This window comes from Podarcis pityusensis (genome assembly GCF_964106645.2).
Source record: "Podarcis pityusensis genome assembly, chromosome: 1".
NCBI lineage: Eukaryota > Metazoa > Chordata > Lepidosauria > Squamata > Lacertidae > Podarcis > Podarcis pityusensis.
The window spans coordinates 35689621-35702980 of NC_138028.1; the positions used below are offsets into that span (position 1 = coordinate 35689621).

Consider the following 13360-nt stretch of genomic DNA (forward strand, 5'->3'; position numbering starts at 1 on the left):
GAGAGTGATTTTCCTACTCAAAAAGACAAAGAGCGTAAGTCAGATTTGAAGGGACAGCCCTCCCTATTCCAGCCAATGTCAATTTGCAGCTTCCTAAGTCCAGAGAAGGAAAAGCTGCCAAAGACAAGTGCATTTCTGCCATGAAAATTTGGGTTGAAAACTTAGCCTAGCATGAGTTAGGCTAACACAGAATGCCAGAGAAAAATAAATAAATAGTGGCTAAACATGCAAAACCTTATAAGCCCATGAGCTCCAACGACAAATTTTTAAAAATGACATTTTTGCTTTACATATCTATCAGTGGAGCCACTACTTGCTTTGTGTATAAAAGTCAAATTATCTTCAAAAGTCTGCTGATTTTTGTATCATGGTTATTTCACGAATTAAAATTAAATGAGTGGAAATAATTTCTTTTTGGTGGACACCTCACATATTGCAGCCTTAACAAAAAACAAATCTTCAGCAATGTGAAGTTTCAGTAGAAGTGTAAGAAACACATTCTAAAGTTTACATGCATAGAAGTCCTATCTTAGTTAACAAGAATGGCAAATTTAAAGGATTTATGTCATGTTTTTTCAACAAGTTATCAGGGTAGCATATAACCCAAAATAAATCATATTTAGCCTGTAACCTATTGGGTTGATCCAGACTTGCATAGAGCGAAACAGGTGTTTCTGTGGGTCAAATGCTATTTTCTGGCTGCAGGAGCCTTCAATCTGCCAAAAGCCTGCTATGGAGGGTTGGAGAACACTCAAGAAAGTATGTGAGATGGTGCTGATAGCGGCTATAGGGAAGTGATTTCACAAAAAGTGGCAGGAAGATCCACTAGATCTCAAATGCTTTTATTTGTGGAAGGGCAAGTCTGGAACCACCCCACTGTGTTCTCCTCTTCATCAATGTACATATAAATCTTGCTCATCTATATTAAAAAGTAGATGTTCCTTTCTCTCAAATTGTCATACTACATTTAAATAAGGTAGCCTAAAACTGTACTGGAAATGTTTTACAATTTGTTAAAAGTGAATTTCAAAAATACCCATTGCAGAATTTCACCATTGTTTGCCCTTCAGAAGTTGAATATGCAACTAAACATTATACACAGTAGGCATCTTAATGTTTTATTCATTGCATTCTGCATACAGATAAGCTTCACCGATATTTAATTCACTGTAGCATTCTGTAGGTGGTGTGACAAGATTACATGAATTATAAAGAACTTTAAAAGTATATATATATTCAGCTGATATAGCATCACAGTTACTGTAAAAAAAAAAATCACAATGGAAGCTAAGGCCTAATTTTTAAAGTTCTCCAATTAGTTCATTTCTTTACCATTTTAAAGAGAGATTAGAAACTAAACTCCAGTACCTCAAAAATAAACAAGTCAATGGTAGTTTCTAGCGACCAGTATTCAAGTAATGCAGAAATCATACAATGAGAAAAATTGTTGCTCTTCATTAAAGTTGTATACCTATTTACACTATGTTAAAATCCTTAAAGTTGAGTGTAATGTAAAAATAATCTGTAAAACATCATTTAATATAAAATACCACTTATAATGTATTATGTGTGAGACTAAACATATTCATAAAATGTTCAAATACGCATTAGACACACAACAGCATGATGCTAAACACAGCTATTTAGAAATAAGTCCCACCAACTTCAATGGGCCTGACTCCCTAGTAACTAAGCTCAGGATCATAGACTAAGGCTATAATCCATGTCACTGATTCTCAATGGAATTTGCTCAAGCACAACAGTGCCAAGGACTGCAGCCTAAAATGTTTATTTCAGAAACACACAGAAAATAACAAAGGTCAGTATGAAGCATGAGGAAATCAAACTGACAACTGTTGAGCACTGTTCACATTACTGTAACTGACCAAATTCACAATATCAACAAATTGTCTAGGACCTGAAACATGGGGGCAGGGGGCAGGGAGTAAGCGATAAAGGATTGCTTCACTAGCCAAAATAAGCAAGCCAAACTGCGGGATGAGTAATCATTCTCTGTAGGTCAGCTGTTTATAACATCTATGACATGCATAGGATTCTCACAGATTATATGGGGCACTTGGCCTCCAAAGACCATGTGTGTCTGATTTGCCTCCTGTTTTCACTTAACAACCAAATGTTTTAAGCGGGTATGTGTGTATGAAAAGCTGCTAAAGCAAAAAACGACAGGCAAAAGAAAAGTGGGTTGCTGAAAGCCTTCTGAGTAGCATCCGTAGCACTTTAATTTCAACGTAAAGATCACAGAAGGAGCAAGTAGGTGACACATGCAAGTATTTTCCGAAGTGTTAACAAAGCTTGCAACCTAGGGGCACCATTGAGTTTTATGTAGCAGCAGGGAGTGCTAAAGTTGCCTTCAGATTATGGGATATGCAGATACAGACATACTTGTGCATTGTTGTATGCCCTGTGCATTGCTGTAAGGCTGCCTTCTCCACCCCAATGCCCTGCAGGTATTTTGGACTACAACTCTCACCATCCCTCATCATGCTGGATGGGGCTGATGGAAACTGGAACCCAAAACATCCTGGCAGTCACAAGGTTGTGAAAGGCTGCTTTGATGTGACAGCCATGACAGTGGATCATATTCTAGGCCAACTAAAGAACAGCATTCTAACTGGTTATAGGATAAGCAGAAGTTCCTAACAAAAATAGGTTGTTTCAAATAGTTGTCTATAACGACTTGAAAACAAGTTCTGCAAACCTATCTGATAGGTAATAAAATAGTATATCAACATGGTGAACTAAATTACACTAGCTTACAAAAAAATGGAATTCTAAGTGGAAAAACAAATCTCAACTCTCATTCTGTTAGACAAATTCTTTAAATTGATATGAATGAAAAATGTAAGCCTACTTGAAATAGAAATAAGCTTTTTCTGTACAGTTTGATGCTTTTGTTTAAACCATCTATAGTAGAAAAATAAATTCTTTAGCAACCTAGAAACAGTTTATAAAACTCTTGAAGTTTAATTTTTTTTCTTAACATGCCTATGTTAAACTGATAGCTATAAATAAAAGCTATTTAGACAACAGATGTAATGTAAAACAAGTTAATGCTACTACGTTTATAGGACGAAATTTTATTCTTGTATTTATATCCTGTGTGCTTTGAATTTGAATAGAGGGTTTTTTGTAGTTGTTATTTAAAAAAGATAGTTGCAAGAATATAACACAAATATCAAGATAATTTATAATATACAAATACTTAACAGCAGCCTGTTTAAGGAATCTTAGCTAGAATGATAAGCCAAGTCATAATTGGAAGTACAATACCTAGGACATAACAATTGAAAAAGGCAATTTTTATTTTTGAGAAATGGAGCAAAACTCTTAAGAAACTTAATTCTTAAAATGAAAATGCAGATCAATTCTTAAGAAGGTTGAAATTCAAAATTGTTCTACTTGCTATATTAGATAGCAAACTGAATGAAAATTACAATAGTGTCTATAAGGTTTTCCCATCTACTCAAGGTATCTCAGCAGCTGAAGAAATCAGGGGTTGTTGATTTTTTGAGCAAGAAAGAAACTCAAAAAATATTTTTAGGATCTGCAATAATTTGTTGCATGATAATTAGCCTTCTATCACATTTACTGAACACCAAAGATTAACCAAGGATGTTTAAATTAAGCAGCATTCTTTTACAGCAAAACTTGTACCAATGTAAAAGAAAAATAATTTTTAAATGGTGCAAAAACAGTAATTTTGAATTTTAGTACAACAGATCACAGAAAGAAAACCACATGAATACAAGTATCATTTTATGTACATATTAAGATGCTTCAGTACCCAAAGTATTTATTGCTATATATTAGCAATGCTTTTTTATACCTTTAAAGGGCCACAGAAAAATATATATAGCGTATATGTTAAATTTAAGTCCTAAATCGTTTGGTTTAGCAAGTTTACACTACAACAAAATTTTCATTTATGTATGAAAAGTTATATAGCCTTATATGAAAATGTCAAACTATTTTCTATATACTAGATGAATTCCCAGTGGGAAAAATTAAAATTTCTAAAATATATTAGATTAGGTTTACAAGACCATCAATGATCTTTCAAACATGCAGCTGTTTACAGAATTAACAGTATTACAAAATAAGGGAAAAATAGGTAATAGCAACATTTTTGCACAATGGTTAAACTCACTTTTACAATAAGCATGTCCTTGGTATTGTGCTGTAAGAAAAAATAATTTTATCAACCCCTCAAACAAAAATGTCCACAGGTTTCTTGAAGAGAAATGGAAGGTACAAGAGTGTGGTATTTATAACAGTACAGCTTATGTTCTTTCTGAAACAAATTGTACTGTAGCATAAGTAGTTTGGAATTTACAAATAAGATACAACTCTATTTTAGCTGTCCACAGCAAAGGGTTAAATGGGAATGAAACTGCCAGGAAAAAAAGGACATTAAATAACAAAAACAGCCCTAAAGCAGGCTGTAAGCATTGAATGTTCCATAAATGATTTATTTAATCATTACATTTCTATAGAAAAGTTTTATTCACAATATATTGTGACAAACCGTCACAGGAATGATAGTGATTGCAATAAATGTTCATGCAACAGCAGCTTTGCACTTTAGTTATTTCTGGTTCTGTTTTTTTAAATTAAACCGTTCCAGTCATGCTAATCAGATAATTTTGACCTGCAGTGTTTAAGAAACAAGGAGTATAGTATGACCTACAACAGAAAGGTCTGAGCTTGAATCCAGATGTTGTCATAAGTACTATCGTTGCTTTTGTATCTTGAAACATGCATGTCTAGTTTTCCTTTTCTATCCAATGCCAAGCTGCCTACAATCATCTTCTTTTTGCTATCAGTTGTTATATTTAAATAATCCCAAGAGGATCTGCTTGCAACTGGGGTTGTATCAACTGAGGTTGTAGAGGTGGCGGTAACTGTAGTGGTATGATGGGATCCACCATCTGCACTGGGTTGGAAGGTGGAGGCTGGTGTGCCACACTGTCAGAGGTTTCTAAAATTTCACCACTATAGAAGAAAAACTGGCACTGTTGAATGAATGTCTCTATTACGGACTGAAGGATCTTGGTGGTTGATAGAAACTCTCTGTTTTCAAAATCAGGTCTCATTAATGTTGGCCAGAAACAGATAGATAAGTTATCTGCAGTCATAAGATTGGTTCTGCTTTGTTGACTAACCCTACAATAAGAATAAAAATGTTGAAAGCATTAATCGTTCATAAATTTAAGTTAAGAAGATAAAAGTAAGTGCATTTAGAAATACTCCACACAATTGCTTTAAAACATCCAGCAGTAGCAACTTTTAGATATAGGTTCTGGTTAAACATTACATCCAGAATGCAGGATGAAAGAGAACTAGTCTTGGACTTGTGTCTACCCACACCCATTCTCCCCAAGTGAACATTACTACCACATACAGTTTTATACAAGAACTCCATGGATCTGCTTTGTATCTGCATGGATTGCTAGATTGGGGAGATCTATTAACATCTACCCAGAAAGAATGGGCTGGTGTTAATAAAACACATCAAAACCCATAGCTCAAAAATAGAAGTAACAGTTACTTACTACAATACATATCCACATACATCCATACAGAACACTAGACACTAACAATGTGTTACAGGAATACTGCAGACAAGGCTTTCTTGTGGCGTTATCAGTTTTCAAACCAATGTTGCATGTGCTCATGGGTGTCACTGGCATATCATAGAACAGCAGTTTAAACAGGGCAAAATGGTATAAATAACTATTCCTTATAGATATTAATGAACAGTGCAATCCTCTGCATGTATATTCAAAAGTAAGGTATGCTGAGGCCAATGGGATTCACAACAAGGTATAAGTGTACAGGACTGTAGCCTAAATTCTATTAGCAATCATTTAAATAGATAATTTGAAAAACAAATACCTGTTCAGATGAGTTATTACATATCTGAAGACATCGTAGTTCACTGGATGGAATTTCTTCACAATTTCTTTTAATTCATAGAGCCTCTCTGTTTTATCAAGGATTTCTGCAGAAGAAAGGATTTTTTTGCCAAATATTGAAAAAGGCTTTGAATGTGAACAGTATTAACAAAACTGTGAAGTTAAACAATGGCCCTCTGTTGATCAAGTATTCTATGCTGTCAGTTTCTCACCCTCCTTCCTCATACAGTGGTACCTCGGTTTAAGAACAGCCCTATTTACGAACTATTCGGTATACGAACTCTGCAAAACCAGAAATAGTGTTCCGGTTAGTGAACTTTACCTTGGTCTATGAACGGAAGCCAAATGGTGGAAGGGCACCAGCAGCGGGAGGCCTCATTAGGGGAAGCGTGCCTCGGTTTAAGAACGGTTTCAGTTTAAGAACCGACTTCCAGAACGGATTAAGTTCGTAAACTGAGGTACCATTGTATAGGCTAATTTTGAGAGAGTTGAGAGAGAAAGAGAGGCAGCAAGAAATGCTAGGGACTGTTTCAATTTGAAAATGCTCAAAAGTAGAGTCCCTCTCTCAGAGACTTCTAAAAACACAGCAAAGCAGTGTACACCATACAGAAGATACAATGAAATTAAAGTATCAATAAAACATTTTAAAAATCCTTAAGTACTGGTTGCTGTAAAATAAATTCACTTTTCAAAGGCGCATCTACTAAACATCACTGTTTTTAGGTGATTTCTTAAAAAAGGCAGGAATGATTCATGTTGAATCTGTACTGGCAGGGAGTTGCCAGGGCCTGCCACATTATAGGTCCTGTCAGGAAACTGCCATCGGTTCAGGAGGGAGAGAGGAAAAGCCAGATGGATTACAGAGAGCCCCCAAAGATCGTGGAAAGCAGCTCCTCCTCTGCGGGGGAGAGTAACCACACCTCCAGTGGAGAGGAGCTGCAGGGTTCGGAGGAGGCGAGGCGTTGCCAGGACACCTTGCCTGGGCAAAGCGGGGAGGGGAGAGGTCCACCATTACTCACGCCCTCCTTGCGCAGTAAGGTTTCGCACCGAGAGGGGAGGCGCAGACTGGGCGTCAAGAAATTACTTTGCTGGGGAAAGTTTAAGCCCCACCCACTCACGGATTCTGCCAGTGAATGAGTCAGCCACGGGAGAGTGGTGCTCTGGACAGATAAAGTTTATTTTGCACCAAAAGCAGGCCTTCACAGCCGAGCAGGGAGGTATTTGCCTGCTTGCTCTCAAGCAACCCCTTGGAAACCTAACAGGTCCTTAAAAGTATTTTGGGCCCAAGTTGTTTGGGGTTTTGTGCATTAACACAAGAACTCTGAACCTGGCCCAGTAGCAAATTGGCAACCAGTGCAGCTCTCTGAGCAACTGGGTAACATGTTGCCAATTGCCTCCTCCTGTGTGCAGTTTGGCTGCTACATTCTGCACTAGCTGCAGTTTCTGTAAAAGATACAAGGATAGTCCCACATAAAGAGCATTACAGTAGTCAATCTTGAGATTACAAATGCATGAATGAACATGTATTAAATGCTTTTATTGATTTATAGGAAGGCAGTACTGAAGCCACAAAATATTCTTACAGTATATTTTTTAGAAAACAAGCATATAGACAAGCGAGTGGATTCTCAAATGCAGGTAGCAACCTGGATTTTTGCCTAGGGATTGGTGGGGCTGAGAAAGAAGATGTTCAACTGGTACTCCAAATAATGTTGATAGGTTTTTGTGGGTATATCCAGGCAAGGGGGCAGGCAAGTTTCACAAAGTTTGAAACTATGTGCACAGAATTTTAGAACATTTATTCACAGTGGAAAGTTCCACAAATGTGATTCTTATTCATGGATGAATGTATTAATTTGTTCAGATGATAAACACTACAAAGCCTATTAGAAATCTCTCTAATTACCACACTCACTATTATAAAATGGCTGCATAAGTTATCTTTACAGATAAATTACAGGGAACGGTAAAATTCAGCTTTGTGGAAGAGCTGCTAGCAATATTTTTAAATGCTTTAGTAGGATGCGTTTTACTAACTCTTGTTTTCAATAAAATCCCTGGGAAGTGAAGTCAGCAGTAAGTTATAAAGGATGTTGCTTCCTCATGTAATTCTACATTTAGCTATAAAATGGCAATGATCTGTGCTTTTAAACAGCATGCATGGTTTTTTGCATGGGGGGCAGAAGTTTTCACATATATTCACAAGCACAAATCTTTGCTTTTCAGAGAAGACAGCTGGGAATGTTACATGCTTATGGTTTTCTGAAGTGCAGCCACTATGTGTTATATAGCCATAATAGACAAACATCACCAATGAATTTTACTTCAATATTTATCACTATAAGCAGATTTTCCTATTTATTGGAATTTTCCAAAGATATTCAGAAACAAAATATATTCCAGAAGACTGGGAGTGGGTTCCACTCACTGAACACTCCTGCTAATGGAAAGACAATTTTAACCAAATTTTGTTTCCCTCATGAGCTACTTGCACCCACAGAAGTAAAAAATCTGCTCTGCAGTGGGGCGGGGGCCTTTGGAACAACATGGGAGATGGCTTGGAAGGCTGCCAAGCGAATAGAAATCAGCAAAAATAAATTTCCTGACTTCTATGAGAAGAACCCTCCACTGCACTACTACTTCTTTAGCAAACAGCATGTTCAAAGACAACAAACAGGTTATCATACCAGTTATCTGAAGCAGCATAACACATTCTTTTTAGAAAGTGATCAGTATAACATCTTACAGTTATTTCAATTATTTAAATTTTCCAAGACTTGGATTTAATGTTTTAACCAGTAAAACATGTGCCACAAAAAAAGGGGAAAAAAGAATTGCTTACTTGATGCTTCAACTAATTCTGGATGCAGTGAATAAGGAATTAAAGGATCTGGTAGATCTGCAAAGAAAGCTTTCAGAGCTCCTGCCACAGCATTTACTGTCACATCCATAGATTCCAGACTGATGTTATGATCTGTAAAACAACACAAAACAGTATTTTATTAATGAGAGCCATAACTACGCATTTCTAAAAATGACGTACTGAACTATAAATACAAATCAGCCATTGACCACTCAATTTAAATTACCCTGGAATAATGGGCTATTGTAGACTTGTCTGCCATAAGCACTGATCATAATTATCAATATTATAAATCATCTATTCAGATGTTATGAAAATGACAGACTGCCCTGGGGTTTTATACACTCCCACACCAACCATAATCAGCATTATCAGAATTTATCCCCCTTTCATAGTTAGGAATAGGGACTATATATTCTTACACCATGCTATCAGCAATCAAGATTATTCCCCACAAGAGAACTGTACAGACTAAGGCTGAAATCCAACATTGTGCAAGCAGACATCTGCTTATGAAATGGTACTTTGCATATAGATTGCTGTTCCACAACCCTACTGGATCTAATTTTGTGGGGAGGGGGCATGGGAGGGAGGCAGAGAGGAACACTAACTCCCATCCCATGAGCAGAAGTTCCTTTTGCTGAGGCATGGACACCACTGGATGTTAGCCTCATTTATTTGCAAAGTTATACACTCTATTTATTTATTGTGCAAGTAAACTCTAACCTGGTACTTGAGAAGAAAAACCTTGTGTTAAGGTGGCAATGGATTATTTATCACATCATCAACCTTCACACTTAAAACTGGTGAAGGAGGAGGAACCCACAAATTCCAAAGTTATAGGATAACTTTTAAATAAATAATAAAGTATATAAGACTAAAGCACTGCCTTCTCTCCAATTCAAACCTTCTCCTTTGCAAGCAATACAAAAAGTGTATTTGTGCTAAATTACAAAAAAAATCACTTTTTTAAAAAATGTGACAGTAAGTTACTAATTTTTTGATACCAGAACTGTTATATCATCAAAGTAAAATATTTAGGATACACAAATTTGGTGGAGAGTTAAACCACAAACCTGTGCATCATTAGTAGAAGTGCAAGGTTTTGAGACAACATGAAAGAATTATCATTTTTTGGTAAAATGGAAAATCTGGAATAAATTACTGATTTACTCATCAAATCAGGAGTCCACAAATTAAATGTCCCTGACGGCCAACTATGATTTGTATTAATTAAAAACTCTGACCCACTCCATATTCAAGGGTGGAAGTTTTGACTGAAACACTTAAATAAAGTACAAAACAAATCTAATGTCATGTTAAGTTTTGTAGGCACTCAGAAGCAGAAAGTCTTCCTAATCTTCTGAGCTCAGTAACAGAGAACAATGGTTTGAATGCAGAAGGTTCCATGCCCAATTTCTGGCATTTTGAGGGAGGCCTGGGGAAAACTCCTGTCTGAAAGTCTGGAAATCTCATTTCCAAAGAATGAATCCGCTTCACTGTTAGAACCAAATTGACAGTTGTTACAGTAAAATTATGCTTTACTACCTGTACAGCTCAGTTATAGATCAACCACTCAGAATTTTGGGAGGGGACAAGTAGGAAACGGAAGGGGCGGGGTTTTATTTAGATGTTGCTGTTTTTGATAAATTATTGTGACTTTCAAATTGAATTGGCTTATTTTAATGTAATCAACTTTACTGTAATCAACTTGTAGAAAAGCAGGCTACAGATCTAAACAGTAAATGAACAAGTTATACAATTACCACACTGCTTACCACTGCATGTTCTCAATACATTAACACGCAAATCATAATTTGTACTTCATATAACTATACAAATGCACACTCTCCAGCTTCTATGATTATCTGTTTGGAATGCAAAAATTAGACTGCAGGGTTTGATACACCAAAAATTATTTGTGATATGCATCATATCTCCCATTACCTTGATCAAATTGCTTCTGAATGTTGTCTTGATCAGTTTTATTCCCACTAACACGATAGAGACCTTCAGTACATAGACCTTTGGGGGTGGAAAGCAAATGTCACATGTTTATATTTTGCAAACGAAAAGTTATTATTTAAGCATATGCAAAATTCGTATTAAAATATCTATCACACTCTTGAACATGAGTTCAACAAGTAGCCTGCCGAATGCTTTATTAGATGGCCTCTGCTATAGAGCAGCCTTCCTATTCTGATACAGAGGAGGCGTCCATTTGGTTATTATGCGAGATGTAGATGAGAGATAGAACACTCCATCCCTCTTAGAGCACTCTACTCACATGCCTGCATGAAACTCCATCTTCATATTTGCATGTAATTCCTTGTTGCCTGCAGCTAACAGGCTAGGGCTTAAATACAAGACTTGCACTATTGATTTCTTCAATTAATATGGTTTGATTTCTTGTTTATTTGCAATCCTAAGAATGCTTTAAGGAAAGCAACCCTCAGCTTCAATTCAGTGGGGATTACTTCAGAGTAAACAATGGTTGTAAAAATAGTAAGCTAATACTAATTCATAGTGCGATTAATCATCAGACTCTTTTAAAAACAAAACATGCTCCACTACTTGCTCTCAGAAAGTTTTATATTTTAATCACCATTAAAAAAGGAAATGCATACATAATTTACAGTCTTAACGACTGTTATGAATAAGCCCTTGTGCCAATGTATGTGATTTGATTTCCCATAATCCCTCTTCACTTTTTCAATCCCACCCACACCCTCACTCATATAAACCTAGTCAAATGTTTGATACAAGAAAAAAAAATTGTCAGCATTTACTGGAATCTACAAAGTCTTTTTAGCAAAAACTTAACTAGCACTGACAGGTGCTGGCATTGTAATGCCCCACAAGCAACACTCTTGTCACATGATTTGGTTTTGTCCTAAAGCCACAGTCTTTTGGTCAGAGGTCAGCAGCCACATAAATATGGCTTTTGATACCTCCTTGTAAATTACAGATGTTAATGTTCTACTGAATCATGTGTACCAGTCCTTTTGATCCTGACAAACAGACAATATGGTGGCTAAATGTCTAATGCTTCAATACTGGAAGAAGTCACAGATAGTGTCTATGAGAAAGTGGCCTTCTATAAACATAAGATGGGAAATTCTCTGATATCTGAAATGTCTGAGCACCGTGTTGGGTCTGGACCACCAACTTTTCTGCCCCACATTTCACATTCTCTCCCTTGTACACAAATAACATGTTGTATTGGTTTATAATGATTTTGTGTGTCTTGTTTAACTGTATTTGGTTATGCTTCATTTTGAAAAATTCTATTAATTAAAAGAACTACTCAAAGAATAAGCCACCTCACTTTACAAATGCTCCTAACTCAACACATATCATATGCACTGAATCACAAAAGGAAATACAAGCTTCATGGGGAAGAAAAGCTGTCAAAAACTGAACACAGGATAGATAAAAAGATGCTTTTTTAAAAAAGACTTTTCTTAAATAATTACTAGGTGAAATATTCCAGCTATAAAAATGTTTGCCAGATAGTTAACCTCTAATTTGAGTCACAGTATTATAGAATTGTAGAGTTGGAAGGGATCCCAATGATCATCTAGTCTAACCCCTGAGAGTGGAGGGAACTCCTAGCATTGGAAGGAGAAGGGGGGCATTCCACTAAACAAGACTAAATTCTTCCACAAATGGAATGCGTTACTTGGTATACCATCCTTCGGAATTGGTAGTTATTTAAATGTTAGCTATTATTGCAAGTGTAATAATATACATGCTAGTTTTCATGCATTCCGAATGTTATTAAAATTACTGACTCTACTTAAAAATAAAACAATGGAGATAAAGGTTGCTGTTAAAACACTGCTACATAAGTTAGTAAAAAGGTAAAGGTAAAGGGACCCCTGACCATTAGGTCCAGTCGTGACCGACTCTGGGGTTGCATCGCTCATCTCGCTTTATTGGCCAAGGGAGCCAGCGTACAGCTTCCGGGACATATGGCCAGCATGACTAAGCTGCTTCTGGAGAATCAGGGCAGAGCATGGAAACGCTGCTTACTTTCCCACCGGAGCGGTACCTATTTATCTACTTGCACTTTGACATGCTTTTGAACTGCTAGGTTGGCAGGAGCAGGGACCGAGCAACGGGAGCTCACCCTGTCACGGGGATTCGAACCGCCGACCTTCTGATCAGCAAGTCCTAGGCTCTGTGGTTTAACCCACAGTGCCACCCGCGTCCCCCACATAAGTTAGTACAGGCTATCAAATTGAAAAACTTTGCAAGGAAATCTTGTCCAAAACCAACAAAGTGCGATCGGCACCTAAGCAGCTTGAATTCTCAAAATCTAATAAAGCACCTGGGTCAATTGATGACTACAACTTAATCCCAAATGAAAACTGATCCTACAGAACACTGTTAAAATCACTGTGTTACTTTTTGCTCTGGCCTAGAAGCCAACAAACTGAGTCCTGAGCTGCATAAATCATGCTACCTATGAGTAGTGTAATATATTACATACAAGTGTACAATCTTTGCTCCTGCACACAAAAATAGTTGAGCTGCCCACTCATTCAGTTATTCAAAC

General features: G+C 36.8%; 1 protein-coding gene across 2 annotated transcripts in view; it reads right to left on the reverse strand.

Annotated features, from left to right (window-relative positions):
• Positions 1-1092: 1092 nt before the first annotated feature.
• Positions 1093-13360, reverse strand: part of ARHGAP5 (Rho GTPase activating protein 5) — a 39013-nt gene continuing 26745 nt past the window's right edge. For both annotated transcript variants that reach the window (XM_081014667.1, XM_081014666.1), the window contains exons 4-7: positions 10747-10824; positions 8779-8910; positions 5917-6022; positions 1093-5184 (exon numbers count right to left, since the gene is read on the reverse strand). In XM_081014667.1, the coding sequence (XP_080870793.1) occupies positions 4854-5184; positions 5917-6022; positions 8779-8910; positions 10747-10824 (647 nt within the window). In that variant the 3' untranslated portion in view covers positions 1093-4853. The remainder of the gene's footprint in view (positions 5185-5916; positions 6023-8778; positions 8911-10746; positions 10825-13360) is intronic.